At 38.5% G+C, this 22,758-nt stretch overlaps 1 protein-coding gene across 2 annotated transcripts; it reads left to right on the top strand.

The window, feature by feature from the left end:
- The first annotated feature begins 921 nt into the window (after positions 1-921).
- Positions 922-13,046, top strand: NRAS (NRAS proto-oncogene, GTPase). Of its 2 annotated transcripts, none has more exons than XM_088835611.1 (7): positions 922-1,069; positions 1,561-1,688; positions 3,741-3,919; positions 5,872-6,031; positions 6,734-6,857; positions 7,174-7,215; positions 9,821-13,046. In XM_088835611.1, exons 2-5 carry the CDS (start codon positions 1,578-1,580, stop codon positions 6,851-6,853), a joined length of 570 nt encoding a protein of 189 aa, XP_088691737.1. In that variant the 5' UTR covers positions 922-1,069; positions 1,561-1,577; the 3' UTR covers positions 6,854-6,857; positions 7,174-7,215; positions 9,821-13,046. The 2 variants fall into 2 exon arrangements, with proteins under 2 accessions (XP_088691737.1, XP_055260030.1); XM_055404055.2 differs by lacking the exon at positions 9,821-13,046 and adding an exon at positions 7,323-7,759.
- Positions 13,047-22,758: the final 9,712 nt, after the last annotated feature.

Below are 22,758 nucleotides of genomic sequence, written 5' to 3'. Positions count from 1 at the left end.
ATTCTTTTTCCTTTTCTGTTTATTATGCTTTAATTCTGAGGACCATATGAGGGTAGAATATATTAAAAATTACCAAAATTTGTATAGGCAAACCATTTCCTTAAGTTGATGGCCAAATGTTAAAATGTTATTTTTCATATCATTTATAATCTTGTCACAGTCCACTTAACGAAGTTTGGTTAGATTTCAGTGAAAATTATCTTCCAGAGTAGTTTTTTTTTTTTTTTCCTGGCATGGGGGGGTATCTTTACTACAATTAGTATATATGGTGCAGAATTTCATGCAAATGAGGTGTGCCAGCAGTGTGATAATTTAAACATATTTAAACAAAAACAAAAAGACGAATGCACAAACTTGCTGCTGCTTAGATCACTGCAGCTTATAGGACCCAGTTTCTTTTACTGATTTCAAAACAAAAGAAAAAATAATAAAAAAGTTGTGCCTGAAATGAATCTTGTTTTTTTTATAAGTAGCCGCCTGGTTCCTGTGTCCTGTAAAAATACAGGCACTTGACCCTTGGTGTAGCTTCGACTTTTTATCACGGGAACGGATTGGTCTGATTTCTTGGCCCTCATCTTGAATTGGCCGTATACAAGGTCCCTGGCCAGTGGACTGAAGGCTTTGTCTAAGATGACAGGGGTCAGCTCAGGGGATGTGGGGAGGGTGCTTTTATCTTCCCCGTTGTCGTTTGAGGTTTTGATCTTCTCTGGGTAAAGAGGCCATTTATCTTTGTAAACACATAACATTTTGCTTTCTCCGGTTTTCTGTTAATGGCGAAAGAATGGAAGCGAATAAAGTTTTACTGATTTTTGAGACACTAGCACCTAGCGCTTTCATTATTAAGACGTCCTGTATGGGAGGGGCGGGTCTGGGTGCGGCCTGCCGCGTGACTCCTGGGTCAGAGGCCCACGTGGCCGAGGCGGGGACTTGGGCGCACACTGATTACGTATCGGGCGGGGCCGGAAGTGCCGCTCCCTAGTGGGGGCTGTTCATGGCGGTTCCGGGGTCTCCCAACAATTTTCCCGGTTGTGGTCGCAATCTATCCGAAGTGGAGGCAGTGGAGCTAGAGGTAAGGCTCTGGCGTGTGTAGCGTTCAGCTTTCGAGCATAGTGATAATTCCTTGTTGCCAGAAATCGAGCGGAATCTGCGAACTGGAGACAAAGGCCCTGGGCGGGGGTGTCCTTCGATTTGAGCCCTACGGGGCAGTTCTCTGGAAAAAGGAGAGGGTACTAAGAAAGGGAGACAGCCTAGCGGCTGTCCCCCAAAGCTGACAAAATTTACAGGAGGAGTAGGAAGGGGGGGTTTCCTTTACCTTAAGCTGAGGGCGGGGCCCAAAGTCTTGAAAACGAGGGTGAGGGTAGCTGGAAGATTAATCCAGAATTCTGAGATCCATAGTAACCTGCAAGTGTTTTTGCACTCCTGAATCACTTTGAGAACCAAGTGGAGATGAATGTGTACGGAACCAATCCATTTCAAATTCTGGTTTTAGTTACTACTGATTACAGAAAGCTTTGAAGTTCTGTGATTCGCCAGTTAACCCTAATTGCTGCTTTCCCACAGGTTCTTGCTGGTGTGAAATGACTGAGTACAAACTGGTGGTGGTTGGAGCAGGTGGTGTTGGGAAAAGTGCACTGACAATCCAGCTAATCCAGAACCACTTTGTAGATGAATATGATCCCACCATAGAGGTGAGGCCCAGTGATACTCCACTGACCGTACCTCTCTCTTTCCATTTAGTCTTACCCATTCCCTTCCCGGCAGTCTTCAGCTTTCTTTAGCTAAAGCAATGATCAGAAGAGAAAAAGTTCTTTGGGGCTCTGTGTTTAATAATATAATAAATTAAGCTTTTTTACATGTTTGTGGGAAAGAGTTCATTTTTATTAGCTGCTGAAGATTTTATAAAACGTTTACAATTTTTAACCGTTTTGTAAACTGTTGCAAATTCATTGTTGAACTCGTTTAGTTTCTTCATATATGACAGCTCTGTTAAAAATAACACAGGTCATAGTATAAATACCTGAATAATAGCAGGATGGAGAAAAAGGATTGAGAGATCTAGGTGTTTCTTAGCTAGTTGAAGCAACTGAGGGTTGAGGTAGAAAGAGCATGAGATTTTGAGTCACTGTGCCTTGGTACTACCTGTTTTCAGTTTATTAGTTATGTGATAGTGAGCAATCACTCTCTTCATCTAGTAAAGTGCCATAAATTTGTCTTGCCTGACACACAAGCGATGTGAAAAATCAAGTATGTTAAATTTTTGTGGATACTGATGCAGTGTAATTATTACTTATTTAAGGATTCTGTTGTTTTTGTAGGAGTTCATGTTACAGATTGATTTCAGTAAGTGGCATCTAAAACCCTTTATATAAATAGTTTGTAATCTTATTCAATTTAGAAATGTCAGACTCTAGAGATTATTTTAATCCACATCCTGGTCTTTGTACTACCCAACCACTAAGTGTTTAATGCAAGCTATCTCTAATATAGCCATTCTTAAAAATTAGTCTTTGGCAAAATTTTATTTTAGGTTTACTAGCTTTAGTATTAATGGTGGTAACATTTTGATGTTTTTCAGAGTTTTATTTGTTAAAAGGTAGTTTACATAAAATAAGTCTTATAGCCACAGCTCAGTGGCTTTAAATTTGTGTACACCATGTAAGCATCACATAGATAAAAATATAGACTGTTTCCAGTGCTCAGGAGAGTTCTCTCATGCCCCTTTCTAGTCAGTAAATCCCCTTTTCCTGCCAGGAAATAACCACTTATCTGACTTATATTATCATATTTTAGTTTGACTAAAACCTATCTTTATCATTTTAATTTTGCTTATTTCCCCAGAACACTCATACACTTGACCATATTTCATGCTTCAGGGAAATTTTGGCAATGTGAATTCTCTGTTAATTTGAAAGTATATTACAGTCCTGAAATGCAGTCAGTTACTGAGGAGCTGTTGAATAGGCTGGCAAACTGTGTTACACACTGTTTCTGAAGCCAGATCTTTAGTATATAATGAGGTTATTTTCTTTGAATTCCCAGAACATAAATATTAAAAAAAAAAGTAAAAATTTTGCCTTAGAGCCAAATTGAATTTTTTTTATTATGATCTGTGCATCTCTCTCTTCCCAAGGAATTAATGTAACTTAACCTTGTTTGGAACTTTCAGGAATTTGATTCAGGAATATTTGAAAAATATTCATGGGGATGAATATTCCCAAATATTCATGATGCCAATCTGTCATGATGAGAAAAATAATTTGGTATTATAACCTTTTCTGAAGTGAATGATATTTGTGTATATAATCATGAACATAAAATACACTGTATCCTAGGCCAAGTTATAATTGGTGGAGATATGTTTAGAATAGTAAATTGACAATATACAATTCAAATGAGAGAAGTGCAGTTCATACTTCAGTGAAATACACTGTGAACCTAATCTCTCGTCTTAGCTGCAATAGAACTGTCCTTTGAATTACCATGTTTTCTTCATCTTTTCCAGGAACAGTGACCACATTTTCTTTTCTGCAGGCATATAGCATTTGGGACTTTTTCCTAGGGTGACATTAAGTACTTTCTATGTGATTATGTATATATTAGCAGTTTGAGGGACAAAGCAAAGAGACAGAGTTGGACTTGATTAGATTTATTTAACCTTGGCAGTAGCATTGCATTCCCTATGGTTTTTAATAAAAATGGAATCTCCCTCTCTCCCTACCCTCCTACCCTCCACACCCCAGGATTCCTACCGAAAACAAGTGGTTATAGATGGTGAAACCTGTCTCTTGGACATACTGGATACAGCTGGACAAGAGGAGTACAGTGCCATGAGAGACCAATACATGAGGACAGGCGAAGGCTTCCTTTGTGTATTTGCCATCAATAATAGCAAATCATTTGCAGATATTAACCTCTACAGGTACTAGGAGCATTGTTTTTTCTGAAAGGATGATTAAGTGTGTTCTGAAGTTTTGGGGTAGGGATGAGGATACCACACTAGGGAAGGTACAGATTTTTAATTATGAAAAGAATTTCTTTTAGATTGTGGTATTGGGAATCTGGGATTATTACTGAAAGTTAATACTGGGATTTATTTTACATAATCTACTGTGGCTAGAATGAGTGGTGATACATACATGAGGCTTGCTAATGGTAGTGATTTAGAACTATTGTTATGAGAGATCACAAAGAAATCTCAAGAGCAGAAGACACCTCTGAAAAACATTCTTCAGTAACAGAGACGATAACAGGAAGAAACAAATGAGGAGAGAGTAGATAAAGGTGAAAACAGGACAAAGGAATGTAAAGATGGCCTTTCTTCACAGAACCTTTAACTTTCAAAGCTCGATTGGACCATATAAATTCTATATGACATTCTTATTTTACAGAAGCAAAGTTCAGAAGGAAGTTTGTTAGGTTTTCATAGTCATGATTTTTATTATACAGCAGACCCAGAACTAAAACCCAGGGCTTCTTTTTCTTAGAAGTATGTTTTTTAAGCAGAATAATATAGTGGTTAGGAATATAAACTGTGCCTGGGTTGCAGCTTGGCTCCATCATCTCTTAGCCATGGAAGTTTGGGGCATACTACTAAATCTCTGAGCCTCCGTATCTAACAGTATGAAGAGAGTGGTACTTGCTGAGAGTTGCTGTGAAAATTAAATTAGTTAATAAATATGGGAATCCCTCAGAACAGTGTTTGCCACAGAGTAAATGCTACGCAAATGTTCTGCCTGTAACCTTGAGTCCTGGTGTACACTCCAATCATATGAAGATGTCAACTCTCAGAAACTAGTCCAAAACTGGTTTTCTTCCCCTAAACCTGTTCTACTTTCCATTTTCTCTCTGGAATTAATAGAGCACTGAATAAAATACTCAGCACTTGGCAAGCATCTAATAAATACTTGCTAAATTTCTACAAATCATTTTCCTCTTCAGCTCTCTTGTATTATCCCTTCACATATGGTACTGCCATCACACCAAACAAAGCTCAGTTCTGTAGATGGCCAGTGAAATGCATTTCAAGTTCGTGACTGTGTTTGTAATTCAAAGGGAGAGTCTAGAGCAATGCTGTGCAGTATGGTAGACACAAGCCATTTGTGGTTATTCAAATTCAATAGAATTAACAACTCAAAAGTCAGTTCCTTGGTCCCACGTTTGCAACTGACTTATCAGGTGTTCAGTAGCTTCATGTGACTAGTAGACATAGTTGGACAGGGCGGCTGGAGAATGTTTCCATCATCATGAGAATACCCGTTGGACAGGGTTGGTCCAGAGAATCTGGAGCAATAGTTTCCACACTGCTGTGTCGTATGTCTTGTCGTTGAAGAGAGTACTGTCAGTTGGGAGTTCCAGATCTTTTAATCCACTGTTAATAAGAGCAGTTATAGTGTGTTCTAATTTATATCTTGGACTTCCAGCTGTAATTTTGTTTGAAGAAAATGTTTGGACACCACCCATCCAGAGAAGTGGATAGACTGTCTTTCATTAAATACTGTCATACTCCAGGGATCTTTGAAAAGTTATTTGGAGGCAGTAAGCTTTACTTTTTATACTGTAGACCTTAATCTAGAAGTGACTGAGTTGCCAGTTAAATCCAGAGCCAAGCTCCTCAGAAAATCAAGAAACCTAAAAGGGGCATGTGTCAAGATAGAAACTGAACTGGTACTTGGCTTTCTTGTGGCTGTTGCATCAAGTCTAAACCAGTCTTCTTAGTATGCGAGTAGTTGAAAAAAAATAAAACAGGGAAACGCAATACTGGAAGCCAATAGGGCTAGCTGAAGTTTGTTAGATTTTATTTTTTACTTTAGACTGTTTATTCCTTCCTAAAAGTTTATTCTTAGGTTACCATAACACATTCCCTTTTTTTAGGGAACAGATTAAGCGTGTAAAGGACTCGGATGATGTACCTATGGTGCTAGTAGGAAACAAGTGTGATTTGCCAACAAGGACAGTTGACACAAAACAAGCCCATGAACTGGCCAAAAGTTATGGGATTCCATTCATTGAAACCTCAGCCAAGACTAGACAGGTATAGTACCGCATTCAGCATCTGGCAAGGGTTTGTTTAAGGTAGAAAAAGTTTGATTGATGGACTCTTCGCTAGAGATGTGATCTGCATTCTTTGTTGTTTGGGTTGCTTTTGTTTTTGTTTTATGAATTTGACTGCATTGGGTCTTAGTTGCTGCATGTGGGATCTAGTTCCCTGATGAGGGATCAGACCCTAGCCACCTGCATTGGGAGCATGGAGTCTTAACCACTGGACCACCAGGAAAGTCCCTGGTTTGGATTTTTTAATAGAGTTCTATTTTTTTTTTAATCTGCAGTTTAAACCCAAAATAAATTTATTACTATTCTGATCTGGTTTCTTTTTTATGCCTGCTTTAACATGCACAAGTATTTCTAAATGAAGAACCTTGATTAAAGATACTTAAAACATTAGTCCTTTCTCCATCAGCACCAGCTACTGCTTAAGGTATAGGCCCTCCTGAATGAAATCTTTAGATTTGATGGATCTGTGTCTTCTGTTACCCATTTTCTTTTGCTTGAATGTTATTTTTGCAAAAAGTGCTGTTTGTATATCAGCCTGCTACTGTGATAGAGTAGTAATGCTCAGCCTGTTTTTCAGCTAGTAATTGAATAATTGAAATTTTAAATCCACATAAGGAAGTACAAATTAGAGCTTACAACTTGGATTGTGTAAGCTGTCTTTATCATTTTATCTCTTTTATAGGGTGTTGAAGATGCCTTTTACACACTGGTAAGAGAAATACGTCAGTACCGAATGAAAAAGCTCAACAGCAGTGATGATGGCACTCAAGGTTGTATGGGGTTGCCATGTGTGGTAATGTAACAAGGTGAGCATGCAGTCTCTTGATGTAGGTATAAGTACTATTTAGGCAATTTGGAGGAGTATTGCTGTTATCTTTTCTGTGTTGCTATTTAACTGAGAGTTTGACCTCACTTAAAAATCTAAAATTAACTGCTTTCCTTTTGGCACCCTTTCTGAGAGTACTGCAGCCTAAACTGTTTTTAAAACATGTAATTATTTTACAGACAGTTTTACCTTTTCAACAATATTAGAAATTAGAAGACTTTGTTTATGATATCTATAACTAGAACCGTGAAAGATCACTACTTGATGATGACATGGTGTGTATTCTTTTCTCATAGATACTTTTAAAGTTCTCACATCAGAAAAGAGCCACTGTCAAGGTAGGACAAGTTTGGAAACGAATGTATTATCATTTAGGTTGATTGCGTAACCTTGTTTTTCCAATACTCTCTATGTGCCATTTATACAGATTCCATCTTTATTTCAGCTGCACTGACACCCTGGTCCTGACTTCCCTGGAGGAGAAGTATTCCTGTTGCTATCTTCAGTCTCAAAAAGAAGCTCCTGCAATTTCCCCAACTCTCAGTAGATCAATATAATATTCTCTATTTGAGAAGTTCTCAGAGTAACTACCTCCTCACTTGGTTGTCTGACCAGAGAAATGAACCTCTTGTTACTCCCAGTATTTTTCCACCCTGGGTTCTCCCCCAGCACACACAAAAACACCTCTGCCACCCAGGTTTTCATCTGAAAAGCAGTTAATACTCTGAAACAGAGAACCAAACTGTAGAAACATGGAATTCTGTAGAAAACAATGTCTTGAGCAACTGCTGGTGATTTTTTTTTTTTCCTTTTTATTGTTGAACTTGGAACTATGTTGGTTTTTGGAGAAATGTCATAAATTACTTTTTTGCTGAGAATATAGTTAATGTTGCTCTTTGGTTTGTTTGTAATGTTATCGGCTATATTCTATAAACTGGCATCTACTCTGTATTTAGAAATACAAAAATGAATACTGACCTTTTGAGTCTACCCTCATCTTCTCGACTTTCTTGTAATTAAATGTAACTTTCACGATGAAGTGCCTTTTTCCTGGAAGTGACTTGTAGACTTCCTTTACAATACTTCAGTGGAATAGATGTCTCAGAAACTGTTATACATGAGAATGAATGTCTGAGATATGTCTATGACCCATCTAGCTTTGAGGGAAAGATACACCAATATGATAGCAGATGCCATGTCTTACATCTATAAAGTTGAGTTTCTGGAGACCTATTTTGGGGCTCTCCCAAGAGAAAGACGAGACTATAAATGATTAGGGGTAATTTCACTTAATTTTAACTAACCTCCACTTTTTTTTGGTAGTTTACTACCTGCAAAACATATAATTTGTTTCCTTTTAGCTTACAGATAATCTAATGGTCAATGAACTTCCATTCATATTTTAATTTGGATCATATCAGGAAGTCTACATTTGCAGGTGTTCAAAAATTGTAAAACTTTGATGCAGTTTTATTTAATAGCTGTGATCAAATATGTTAATAGACACATTTTCACTGTATAGCATGGTATTAATAATTATTGGTGTATATAATTGTCCTTGGTCCCCTTCTCTGTTCGTCACCTCATGGCAGTGGCCTGATGAATTATTTCAGCTGAGTAAAGCATGGTGCTAATAGACCAGGGTCACAGTGTGAAAACTTCAGTGAGCCAGATAGCATCACAGAGAAAGAAATTCTTTCACATTTGCTCACCATTAACTCCAGCTAATAGTTTTGCCAGCTGTGTGTGGTTAGTCCTGCAAGGAACGGAGAAGTCAGTTAATACAAATTCTTACCCAGGACTGGAAAAACTTGTTTTCCTGAGAAGGGTCAGCTTAGAAGTCTTTATCTGGACTCTGTTTTTAGCCACATGGAAACCAAATTAAGCTGATCTTTTTTCTCAAGTTTTTGAGAGTGAGGATGCCTCAGATCAACATTTTAAAAATATTCGTTATTCTTACATTCTTTTGAGGGTTTAAAACAACGTTGAGTAATTAGTCTGGGCATACCAGGTAACAAGCTGATAAGTTTGTGCTGAACAAGAAGTAGCCTTTGGGTTGAAATTGCTGTTTTGAGAAGGGATAGAAAATATAATTAATAATTATGAGTATTTGGAGACTTGACTTTTCTATTTGCAGATAATATCCTGATAATTCTAATGAAAATAGACTTGGATAACTTTTGATAAAAGAATTGTTCCAAAATGGCTACTTTCTGTTCTCATCTTCTAATGTGTAATACTTACTGAGGTCCTCTTCTAATACGAGTTGTCATTTATTAAGCAAATTCCACATTGCCTTGAAATGAATTCAGAAGAGAAGAAAAAATTATACGTACCCAGAGAGTGAAAAATTCAGAGAATTGTGCTCCGTGGTGTTAATTCTGAAGCTTTCGTAGTCCACGCCCATGGGCAGAAACTCTCTGCCACTTTGCTTCTGCTCCCCGAGGAGCATCGCGCTGTCATTTCCCTGAGAATAGGTTGAGGCTTGGCAGCTCAGTTGTCTTGTCTTCCTCTTCTTCCTCTTGTCTGTGTGACTGACAGTGTGACTCTTAGTAATGTCAGGTTCGGGGATGTGGGGAGGTGGGGGGGAGTAGCTCATTTTAGGCTCTTACACCCTTTACCGTTGTATGTTTGTAACTTTTAGTTTTCTCAAGTATGTTCTAAGCACAGAAGTATCTAAATGGGGCCAAAATTCAGACTTGAAAATGTTCTTTTAATAGCTTCTTAAAAAGTTACACTTTGGTGTGAATTTTGGCATGATAGAGTGACAAACTTGTAAACGCTGAATAACTTCAGTTAGTGTGTTATAGTTTTTAGAATATGTTTGTGATTGCTGAAAACAATTATAGTTTACCTCAAAATCGAAAGTCTCTTTCCCCAAGTTAAGTGCCTGGCCAGCTGTCATAAATTACATATTATTTTATGTTTGTTTGTTTTTTAAAGGTTGCACATTCAAGATTGTGAAAATAAGGTGTTCTGTCCGAAAGCTACCATGCCTGTCTGTAAATGAATCCATTGAGTGCTGTACTTGTTCCAACAGCTTACTACAGAATGCTACTTGGTAATATCATGCTTGTTACAGTTTTCACTTCAGGAGTGTAATAGGTAAAATGATCCTAGGTATGTATTGTAGTGGGCCCCATGTTTAGTCTTTCATCATCCTTTAAACTGCTGTGAATTTTTTGTCTTGACTTGAAAGCAAGGATAGAGAAACACTTTAAAGAGATACTTTGGTTTTTTTCCATTCCAGAATTGGTGAGCATAGTTATATTTTGCTTTACATTTACAGTCATGAACTCTTAAGCTGGCAGCTACAACCAAGAACCAAAAAAGGGTGCATTCTGCTTTTTGTAATTCATCTCTGCTAATAAATTATAAGAAGCAAGGATTATTAATTAGAGAAACTATTTTATTTGGGTGGTTTCTATAAACAAGGAACATTAAACATTATTTTTTCATTTTTGCTGTTTCTTTAAGAAACCTAATGTGCCACAACATTATTTTAAAGTGTTTCTTAAAAGAATTGTTTTTAAAAGTGTTCTCATTATCAGAGTAATTGTAGATATATTTCAAAATATAACTGATGATTTTTAAAGGCCTGAGTACTGACCTAAGAAGCAATTGTATGAATTCTCTGGGGGGAAGGGAGGAGCTCAATGAAAGTTGTATGACTTTTATATTTCTGTGCCATCAAATAAAGGTAAAAATGTCTATTGTGCAGTTCTGCTGTTCAGACAGAAACTATTGGCCTCCTTGGCCCTAAATGAAAGGGCTGGTATTTTAAGTTGACTATTTTATTGTAAGTTAATCCATCCTAATTTTTTAAGATTTGGTTGAATGTTTTCTTGTTAAATGTTTAAAAAATAAAAACTGGAAGTTCTTTGCTTAGTCATAATTGCTTTTGCACTGATGTGCCTTTATTGAAAGTTAATATTAAATTCAGACTTTTGGATATGATGTTTGGAGTATATTGGAAGGTCTGAGTTCCTCATTTTGTCAGTATAAAATAAGTCAGAGCCTGCTTTAGTATGTCAGGTATGATTCATAGCTATATGTCAGATTCTCACACATTAACGTGAAATGCTAGAAACTACCATTGGATCTTTTGATCTATTTTTGTGCTATTGCACAGTCTACCAATCTTGGTAGTTTTTTTTTTTTTAATTAATTTTTATTGGAATATAGTTGCTTTACAATGTTGTGTTCGTTTCTGCTGTGTAGTGAAATGAATCAGCCATACATATACATATAACCCCTCCCTTTGGATTCCTTTCCCATAAGATGTGCACTATTTTTGATGGTTGTGTAAGATTCCACTGTATGAATGAACTATAACTGATTTACCTAGTTGTCTATTGATGGATTGTTAAGTCATTTCTGTTTTTGGGGGGGCAGTGTGTTGCGGAGGCTATTATAAATAGTGCTGAGATAAACATCACTGTGCCACATACCTTTGGGCACATCTTCCAGTTTTTCCGTAGGATAAATTCCAATAAATCAAATTGCAGATTCTGAGGTTTCAGGCTTGAATCTTGGTATAGCTTTGAGAGCTAGAGAACATGGGTTCCAACTATAATTTTGCTACTCTAGCCAACAGTTTCCTCATTTTGCAAAATAGGGAAGTTGAATAAGGATATCACAGATTTCCCAATCCTAATTTAGGAGATATAAAAGAATGATTTCAAACCTAGACTTTTTTAGTCAATACCAAAATACTGTGATTATGAGGACCTTGGTTCATTCTACCAAAGGCATCAAATTTTTTTTCACTTTTTTTTTTTTAAAGGCAGAGATGTGGATCATTAGTATTTGACTGAATTAATCTTAAGGAAACCAAATTTAAGCAACAAAATAATGTTTCTAGCTACTGGGATGGTTGTAAATACTTTAGATTATAAAATGTATATGCCAAACAGAATCGTAGACTTGGTATATCTAAAACAGATTTCCTCCTGAGTCAGTTATCTATGTCTCACATCAGATGTTTTGTTCTAATATTTGACCCCCAGATAACTGAGAAAGAGGAAAGAATAGTGTCTTACTGATGAACGCTGCTGTTTGCTTAGCAAAATGAAGCTATAGAAAAGACACATGATGAAAAACCTAAAGGAAGCTTGTTTATTTGGAATATAAGGGGACCTCCCATATATCTCTGTGCTTTTAAGGTTTCTATTCTTAGAACTAGCAGTTCTCAAGGTCATTAAAAGGCCAACAGTTGCATGAGTTATTTGATATCCATAAATACATGTAAAGGGGACAGGAGGTCATGCTAGTGATCATTTTGCAAACCCAGTTAATAATTTCAGATTATATCCAGCCCCATGACTTGAGAGCACAGAGAGAATCAGTGTCTAGTATCCAAATGGAAGGTATGCTTTTGTAATGCTCCCATTGTACTCTGGGCAATGAAATGTGGTCATGTACCTTAGTAAAGGAAAACTGGAACTCCGGGAACATCCTAGAACATCCAAAATACAGATAAATACCCTTTGCAGTGCCAAAGGGAGTATCAATGGTTCAGATTTGGGAACTGGAAGTAGACCTAGTGAATTAATCATTCTTATCTGGAGACGTTGCGTTCATGCTTTACTTGGCATTTGCACCAAAATAGTTTACTATTAACCTAAAGCGGGGAGAGGGGAGATGTTTTCAATTTAATGTTTGATCTCTTCTTAAAACTAGTATAAATACAGATTGCTGTCAGTTTGAAGGCATCATATAAAGAAAAGAAGGGATAGTGCCTGCAGTATTGGGGGTTAAAGTGATAATAAATGTTTCTAAAGATAGAGGCAGCTACATGCCTAACCAGGGAGGATGTGGTTGAAACTGAGCAGTTGCCTGCTAGAGCCTTCAGATGCAGAATGCTGAAATACTATCCTGGTTAGGAAAAGCAGTCTTCTAAGAATAGCTCCTGTGGATATGATAAAATTGGCACTGTTGACACTTTCTATAGGAGCTCGAGATATGTGAGTTCTGTATGATACTTGTCTGAAGGAAAACGGCATGTTGTTAAAGTCCAAAATGAAACTCTAGCACAGCCTATGAACTAAAGTTACCAAGGTCTGTGTCCCTATCACTGCCTGGTTCTATAGCTTATTCTCTGACATTTCTTCTCAGAGAACCAAGCTCAGATGCCACTGTGAGACAGCCGTGTGATGTTTTTGTTTCACTGGCTTGGTAAGTTTTCCTTCCTAACCTACTTAGCAGGTTTTTATTGAACCTACTACGTGCCTGGATGCTGCGCTTCTCTGGGTGTACAGCAGTGAACCAGATAGACTGTCTCCTCATTCATTTTGTACTGAGAAGAAATCTCAAAAACAAACATTTCTTAGTTGCAATTTGGTAATTATTTCAAAGGAGAAGGACATTGTTCCCTGAGACACAACTTGTCTAGCCTCACTGATCCAGCTGCCGCCCTCATAACACTGCCCAAGGTCACCTCCTTCCTGATTTTTCTGAGAATAATCAAGGCTACCCAAGAGGCACTAGAACCTGTCTCAAGCTTCATTGCTTCCTGCGTCTCTTCTTTTCAACTCAAGGCTCTCAAAAAAGGAAATTGTATATTGTTCCACAGTTTCAAAGTGTTCTTACATGCATCTTGTTAAACCTCCCATAAAAGCCATGTGAAAGAGGAGTGGTCTTTTTATAGTGATGTAAATCACATAAAAATAGATGGATTTATTCCAGATTTGAACCCAGGTCTTTTGACCTTGGATTCTGTGCTCATTTTGGATCAGCTAGTGCAAATGACCCTTGAACAACACACATTTGAACTGGGCAGTTTCCCTTATACGCAGATTTTTTTCAATAGTAAGTAGTACAGTACTGCACAGTCCAAGGTTGGTTGAGTCAGGAATACAGAGGAGCCATGCACACTCAGGACTGACTGTAGGTTATAGTGGGTTGTCAACTTGGTGCAGAGTGGGCGCCCCTAAGTCCTACGTTGTTCAAGGGTCAGCTGTAGTCTTCAAACCATGCTGCTCAAAGCCCTTGAAGTATCATAAAGGAGATGTCTGAGAAAGCCTGAGTAGGTGGGATCTTCTCTTCCTCCCTTGTCCTTCAACTCAGGCTCCATTTTCATCAATTTTGGGATTTGGGTGGTGTTTTTTTTGTTTTTTTTTTTGCCCAATAGATATTTTTATAGGCTTAAATATCAAGAACGACAATTTTTAATTTACCTGAAATTTGGCATGAAATGATCTTATCTTTCAAGTAGTTTTACTAATTTTTTAATAGTAATAGAATCTGCCTTAAAAAATTGAAAAGAATTGGAAACCACATGTAGAATTGCAGTTAACCTTTACGCAAAGTTAATCACTTTAAAGTTTTGTTGTTCTGTCATCTTTAGTGATTCTTATGCACAGAGTCATAATTCATATGCACACAGTCATCTCTGGGTGTGAAAATTTTGTAATTTTTCGCAAATGAAACCATCTAGTTCTGTACCTTATTCATTTCACTTAATAACAAATTCCACACCTTTTGTATGTAAGCATATTTATAGCAACATCTTTCTTTTGAAAAGTATCTAATACTATATCTGGCCTCTCTACTGACAAATATATAGGCTGTTTATTTGATGATTTTCTCATATCAAATATCATTATATTCAACATATATTTGCCAGTATATGCATAGAGCAAATTCCCACAAAATAGATGTTTGTACTTGATGCTTTTTTTATTTTAATACGTATAGCCTTACTTTTCCTCCAAATAATTTTAAAAATTACTCATTTTGGGCTGTGCAGAGTCTTTGTTGTTGAGTGCAGGCTCTCTCTAGTTTCAGTGAGTAGGGGCTGCTCTCTAGTTGCGGTGCGTAGGCTTCTCATGGCAGTGGCTTCTCTTGTTGCGGAGCACAGGCTCTTGTGCATCCCAGCTCAGTAGTGCACGGGCTTAGTTGCTCCTCAGCATGGGAGATCTTCCCAGACCAGAGATCGAACTCGTGTCCCCTACATTGGCAGGTAGATTCCTAATCACTGAACTACCAGGGAAGTTCCAAATAACGTTTTATGAATAGATTCCTTCCAACAGTACAGGAAAGGATGTTTTATCCCAGACCTTGGACAACTCTGGGATGTATCAAAATTTCAAACTCTTACCAAATTAATATGTAAACTGTGATATTTTGTCTACTGTCCAATTTGCATTTCTTTATCAATATAGCATTTTCATCTTTTTGTTTTAGGCTTCCATTCAAGATTTAATTTGAACATTTCATAAGTAAACGTTTAAGCACGCTTCGACTTCACCAGTCAACTCCTACAACCATCTGTCAAGCTGGGATCACTAGTCACATCCTCATGTCTAGGTTCCAAACCAAATACTCTGGGCACAGTCATGGTCATTGCACAACTAAGCAAGAGCAAGGCCACGTATAACGCCATGGTTAAGAGCCCTGACTCAGGAGCCAGAAATCCTGAGCTTAAATCCCACCTCTACCACTTAATAACTGTGAGACCTTGGACAAGTCAGTCTTTGTACCTGAATTTTTTCAACTGTAAAATGGAAGTAATGATACTTCTTCAAAAGATTACTGTGAAAATTAAATGCACTAATATATGTTAAAAAAAAAAAACCTCGGAACAACGCTAAGCATTGTTGCTACTGCACAGACCCCAGGGCGTGCTTCCTGTTCTCTCCTAACAACACAGTATACTGTTGACGTTTTGATTGCTTTGTTAAAAGCAAATTGCTGAATTTTAGTTCCATTCAAGAGACAGAAAACAGTCAGTTTGTCTCATGGAAAAGGATGAGTCTTACAAATTTGACTTCTTCATTTTTAGGCATGTGTGGGAAATTATGACTGACAGAGAAATGAGACTGAATCCAGTAAAATACCAAGAAATTTCATAATTTGATTATGTTTCAAACTAAAACTCATCCCTTAGGTTTAAGTTAACTTCTACATACCTTTAAAAGGTGACCAAAAAAATCCACAGTTAAAAGGGTTATTATATTCCAAAGCGGAGTTGTGCTGCCACTGAAGCAATGTTCCAAAGGATTAAGCTTGTCCTGAACATTTACTGCGGTACCCTGAGCCCTATAGATCACTTTGGCACCTGAACCATGAGTGCCTGTGAGGGCATTGAAGGGGGTGAGGTGAAGAGCAGGTTGGAAAGGGCTAGGAACTCCCTGCAGGTTTTGCAGCAGGGAAGGAAACCAGCTATAGAATAGAAGAAGGGATTTTTGGACAAAAGCCAGGCAGCAGTAATCTGTGCACACAGCTCGTTCCAGTTAAGTGTCTGATACCTCCTCTGTGTAGAGCCTCAGGTTACAGGTGTCTCTAACTTGATAAAATACAAGAAATCTCCGCTTTAAAGAATAGTCTGTAAATTTGTTACTTGGTACTCCGAATGCTTTCCATTGGAATAATGTTCTAAATGATGGAAAGTGTGAGCTCCAACCAATGTAGCCATAATTTGGCTGAAATACTTCACATTAACAATTTCTAAAAGACATATAAAATAGTTTTCTTTTGCTAAAAAACTAAAAAATTAAATTAAACGAGACATTTATATACTGATACTTGAAGAAAAAGCAAGTTTAATTACAGAAAATGAGTAGAAAGATTTGTCTCATTTAAGAGGACTTCTGGACATTTTTCTCTAAGGGCTATCCATTATAATAGGACCAGATTATATTTTGTTTTAAATTCTTTTTTTTTTAATGATAAAAATACTTGTTCATGGTAGATAATGCAAATAAGACAAAAGAAAACACAATTGCCATCATTCCACTGCCCAGACAGAACACTTGTATAAGTTGTCCAGGGTGTTTTCAATGTCTATACTGATACATAAATTAAATGTCTTTCTGGGACTTCCCTGGCAGTATGATGGTTAAGACTGCGCTTCCACTGCAGGGGATGTGGGTTCCATCTCTAGTCAGGGAACTGAGATCTGTCATGCTGTGTTGTACAGCAGATTAATACAGAGGTGGAAGAAGAGGCCCTGGTGAACAGCTTCCAGTTTCCACACTTTTTCACGTGCAACCTTGAAGCCATGCTCAGCACCCACCCATCCTGCAGTCAACGATCAGGCATGGTGAGGGTATAGTGTTGGGCCAGTTCTGCTCAATCCCGAATTCCTACAATGGGCAGTCTTTATGGGAGCTCGCCATTTGCCTGGCTAAGATTTTCTCAGACTTCAGTCTGAGGCTTGTCAGTCCCAACCATACTGAACTAATGACAGTTCCTCAGGTGGGTCATGACTTCTTGAAAAGAGTACATCCATGGGACTTCTCTAGTGGCGTAGTGGGTAAGAATCCGCCTCCAGTTCAGGGAACACAAGTTCGATCCCTGGTCCACCCTGGTCCAGGAAAATTCCACAGGACGCAGAGCAGCTAAGCGCTTGGGCCACAACTACTGAACCAGCAGTCTAGAGCCTGTGAAGCTTAAAGGTGAAGCCTGTGTGCTTAAAGCTCACGAACCCCAACAAGAGAAACCACCACAGTGAGACGCCCTCGCACTGCAAGTAGAGTAGCCCCAGCTCACCACAAGTAGAGAAAGCCCACACAAAGCAGCAAAGACCTAGTGCAACCAAATAAATAATGAAATGTTTTAAAAAGTGCATTCTATGAACAAGAGACTGGACTGTAAAATAGGTGGATTTATAATAAATACCTGAGGAAGCACCAATGGAATAAGAGCATGAAATAGCAAAGATGATCCCATAGGTTCAAGGAACCTTGTTTTCTCTCTAGCGCTCCATAGTCATGGGGAAATTTACTCAAGAAGTTCTGCCATTCATATGGATAGAGTCTTTGATGACAGAGTAGAGAAGTGTTGGAGGTATCTAAAAATCTATACTACCAATCTGAACAGTTCTGAGAAATGATCTACTCCTGTCCTCCATTATATTGATAGAATTGACTGAAAACCATCTCTCATCATTAGAAATCACCTTATTTTGTTTGGAGTAGTATCTTATTGTGCACTGCGTACCAGAGTATAAGCAGAGGGCTTGTCTTTCTCGTTCACTAAATGGCAATGCTCAGCACAGTGTCTAGTTAGGTTCAAAAGTTGAAGCCACACTACTGGTAAGAGGAGGGGACGGAATTGGAGCTAAAGTCTTATTTACCTTAACCACTTAAACCTGGTCTTCTTAAGTGCCCAAGAAATTTGTTGAAACAATGAATGAAGAGTTAGCAAATATTTTTGAACTGAAAATACAGTGATCAAAATTTTGTTTCATCAAGGTATAGTCTGGCAGTATTTTTGCTGGATTGACGATGGGTAAAACAATTAGGACCTATTGCAGTCATCTGAATTTGAAGTCATTCGTGTTACTCAGAATTACATTGGTTGCTAGTAGCTAAAAAAAAAAAAAAAACAACACCCTGACTAATCAGTGGGTAAAACAAATTTATTTTCCTCATATGTTGAGAAGTCTGGAGGTGGGCAGTCCAGGGCTACTTTGGTGGCCTCAGGACACTCTGTCCCTTTCTTTCTGCTCAAGCATTCTTCACATGTGGTTTTTGTCCTGCTTGTAATTTGTGTTGCTTGTAATTTGTGTTACAACAATGGTTGATTTGCGCTTACCTACCCTAATATTTTCTTATTATAGGCAGGAAGAAGAAGAGCAAAATGCAAAACATATGCCAACTGAGTTGGCCTCTTTTATTTACTTACTTTTTAAATATTTATTTTTATTGGAGAATAATTGCTTTATCACGTTGTTACTTTCTGCTGTACAGCAAAGTGAATCAGCCATATGTATATATATATTCTCTTCCTCTTGAGCCTCCTTTCCCCCAACCTGCCCCCATTCCACCCCCCTAGGTTATCACAGAGCATCAAGGTGAGCTCCCTGTGTGATGTAGCCTCTGCCCACCAGCTCTTTTACACATAGTGGTATATATACATCAATGTTACTCTCTCAATTCATCCCACCATCCCCTTCCCCCACTACCCTTGTGAGTTGCCATTTTTTAAAAGAGCTTTTCCAAGCAGCCGACCCAGCAATTCTGCTATTCTATTGGTCAGACTGTATCACATGGCCCCTCTCACTACAAAGAAGTCTAGCAATATAGTTTTTTGGCTGAATGCATTGATAACACTTGTCAACATTAGTTAACTTTTGTTAATAAGCAAAAACAGAAATGATTTTTGAACAGACAACTAGGGTATCTGTCACACACAAAAGTGGGAAAATTGGAAGGTAACAAATAAAGGGAAGAGTCATTTGAAGGGGAAGCAGATTTGAGAAGGGGAATGTTCAGTTTGGATATATCAGTTTGTCAGTACCATTGGGAAATCCAGGTGGAAATGTCACACACACACGTATGAGTTCAAAAGGATCACAAAATATTTTGGCTCAGTAACAACTTTGTAATGTGTTCTAATACTATTGATTGAAAGGAGAGGATGGCCAAAAAGCTAAGCTACAAAATGGTCTCTTTTTTGCAGACAAAGAGGCTTATTCCAATTTTCATTAGGAAAGCAAAGATAAAAGATTATTCAGTTCAGGCCTACAATTTTGTTCCAGATCCAAAGTTCCACGCTGATATTACTGTCTTTAATATACACTGTTATAATCTCATAAATTCTGCTGAGTCTACCAAAGGACTTTAATTACCTAACAGTATTTACCACAGACAAGAGTACCTCAGAGATATTGCAGGCTTGGTTCCAGAACACCACAAGAAAGTATCGCATAAAGCAAGTCACACAACCTTTCTGGGTTCCCGGTGCATATAAAAGTTAGGTTTACAGTATCCTATAGTCTTAAGTGTGCATTAGCATTATGTCTAAAAGACAATGTACATATCTTAAGTTTAAAATACTTAATTGCTAAAAATTGCTAACCATCATCTGAGCCTTCAGTGAGTCTTAATCTTTTTGTTGTTGGAGGATTTGTCTAGATGTTGGTATGGCTGCTGACTGATCAGAGTGGTGGTTGCTGAAGACTGGAGTGGCCGTGGCAATTAAATAAAACTTTAATGAAGTTTCCTGCATCTTCCTTTCAGGAATGATTTCTCTGTAGCATTTGATAGCATTTTACCTACAATAGGTCTAGTCAAGGCTGTGGTTTTTCCAGTGGTCATGTATGGATGTGAGAGTTGGACTATGAAGAAAGCTGATTCCCGAAGAATTGATGCTTTTGAACTGTGGTGTTGGAGAAGACTCTTGAGAGTCCCTTGGACTGCAAGGAGATCCAACCAGTTCATTCTAAAGGAGATCAGTACTGGGTGCTGATTGGAAGGACTGATGCTAAAGCTGAAACTCCAATACTTTGGCCACCTCATGCAAAGAGTTGACTCACTGGAAAAGACTGTGATGCTAGGAGGGATTGGGGGCAGGAGGAGAAAGGGAGGACAGAGAATGAGATGGCTGGATGGCATCACCGACTTGATGGAGGTGAGTTTGAGTGAACTCCGGGAGTTGGTGATGGACAGGGAGGCCTGGTGGAGAAGGCAATGGCAACCCACTCCAGTACTCTTGCCTGGAAAATCCCATGGGCAGAGGAGCCTGGTAGGCTGCAGTCCATGGGGTCACTAAGAGTTGGACACGACTGAGAAACTTCACTTTCACTTTTCACTTTCATACGTTGGAGAAGGAAATGGCAACCCACTCCAGTGTTCTTGCCTGGAGAATCCCAGGGACGGGGGAGCCTGGTGGGCTGCCGTCTATGGGGTCACACAGAGTCAGACACGACTGAAGCGACTTAGCAGCAGCAGCAGCAGCGGCAGGAAGGCCTGGCGTGCTGTGATTCATGGGGTCGCAAAGAGTCAGACACGACTGAGGGACTGAACTGAACTGAACTACCTACAGTAGAGGTAGGAGGTTATATCATCTGCATCTATTTAGTGTAGCCACCTTCATTAATTACTTCGGTATATCTTCTGGATAGCTTGCTACAGCTTCTTCATCAGTATTTGCTGCTTTACCTTGCACTTTTATGTTATGGAGACAACTATTTTCCCTTAACCCTCATGAACCAATCTTTGCTACCTTCAAACTTTTCTTCTGCAGCTTCCTAATAAATCTCAGCCTTTGTAGAATTGAAAAGAGGGCCTTACTCTGGATTAGGCTTTGGTTTAAAGAAATGTTGGGCTGGTTTGATCTTCCATCCAGACTAAAACTTTCTACATATCAGCAATGAAGCTGTTTTCCTTTTTTACCATTCATGTGTTCACCAGAGAAGCACCTTTAATTTGCTTCAAGAGCTTTTCCTTTGCATTCACAACTTGACTAACTGTTTGGCACACAAGGCCTGACTTTTGACATATCTCAGCTTTCAGCTTTCCTCACTATGTTTAATCATTTCTAGCTTTTGATTTAAAGTAAGAGACATGGGACTCTTCCGTTTACTTGAGCACTTAGATGTCATTAGGGTTATTCAGTGGCATAATTTCGATATAGTTGTGTCTCAGAGAATAGTAAGGCCCAAGGAGAGGGGAAGAGATGGGAACCAGCCAGTCAGTGGAGCAGTCAGAACACATACAACATTTATCGATTAAGTTCACATTTTATATGAGCGTGGGTTAATGGTGCTGTGAAACAATTACAATGGTAACATCAGAAATCAGTGATCACCAAACACTATTGCAAATAATAATAATAAAATTTGATATAATTACCAAACTATGATACAGCGATAGAAAGTGCACAAACGCTATTGGAAAAATAGTGCCAGTAGACATGCTCCATGCAGAATTGCCACAAAACTTCAATTTGTAAACCAAAGCACTATAAAATGAGGTCTTCCTGTATTTAGGTGTAAGCCGGACTTTGTGTTATTGTGAAAGGAGCATGAGATTTTGGTCCAGAGAGCTTTAGTTTTGCATTAACAATTGGAATGCTTTAGGCAAGATACATCTCTCCTCAGAGCCTAAATTTTCTCATTTGCAAAATAAAGGTAAGGTACTCCTTGCCTTACAGGATTTTAAAAAGGATCAAATAGGTAATATTTGATAAATGCTTTGCATATATAAAATGTTATACATAAGAAAGATATTCCCTCTGTAACAATGTATTGAGTAAAGGTACCTGAGCACTCTAGGCTGCAGCTGTGTTTCCATAAGATTTGAAGTAGGACTTCCCTGGTGGTGAAGTGGGTAAGAATCCACCAGCCGACACAGGGGCTGTTGTTCAGTTGCTGAGTCATATCTGACACTTGGTGACCTCATGGACTGCAGCACGCCAGGCTTCCCTGTCCTTTTATCATCTCCCAGAATTTGTTCAAACTCATGTCCGTTGAGTCAGTGATGCCATCCTCTGTTGTCCTCTTCTCCTCCTGCTGCCTTCAATCTTTCCCAGCTTCAGGCTCTTTTCCAATGAGTCGGCTCTTTGCATCAGGTGGCCAAATTGTTAGAGCTTCAGCATCACTCCTTCTAGTGAGTATTCTCGGTTGATTTCACAGGTTCAGTCCCTGATCTGGGAAGGTCCCACATGCTGTGGAGCAACTGTGCTCCACTACTGAGCCTGAGCTGTAGGGCCCACGAGCTGCAACTGCTGAAGCCTGTGCACCTAGAGCTGGTGCTCCGCAACAAGAGAAGCCGCCACAATGAGAAATCTGTGCACCGCGATGAAGAGTAACCCCTGCTCGCAGCAACTAAAGAAAGGCTGTGCACAGCAGTGAAGACCCAGTGCAACCAAAAATAAATAATCTTTTTTAAAGATTTGAAGTAAATTTACCACTTATTAAATTCTGTCAGGTGAATTTTGCTAAGTCAGGGATATATCTTATGAAAGTGTGTGTGTGTGTGTGTGTAGAGCTTGATGAATGTATCAGCATATTGTGTGTATGTGTGTGTGTGCGTAGAGCTTGATGAATGTATCAGCATATTGTGTGTGTGTGTGTGTGTGTGTGTGTGTGTAGAACTTGATGAATGTATCAGCATATTCACCAATCACAGATGGCTGTTCTCAGGACTGAA

Source organism: Moschus berezovskii, chromosome 4 (genome assembly GCF_049115385.1).
Source record: "Moschus berezovskii isolate FMDL1 chromosome 4, NW_MosBer_1.0, whole genome shotgun sequence".
NCBI lineage: Eukaryota > Metazoa > Chordata > Mammalia > Artiodactyla > Moschidae > Moschus > Moschus berezovskii.
The sequence above is the reverse complement of the archived record's forward strand: the minus strand, read 5'-3'. Positions and strand labels throughout refer to the sequence as shown.

Coding starts and splice junctions, on each gene's coding strand:
- NRAS (XM_088835611.1), top strand. CDS start 1,578: ATGACTGAGTACAAACTGGTGGTGGTTGGAGCAGGTGGTGTTGGGAAA. Junction 1,689..3,740: donor AATATGATCCCACCATAGAG/GTGAGGCCCAGT, acceptor TCCACACCCCAG/GATTCCTACCGAAAACAAGT. Junction 6,032..6,733: donor CCTCAGCCAAGACTAGACAG/GTATAGTACCGC, acceptor TCTCTTTTATAG/GGTGTTGAAGATGCCTTTTA.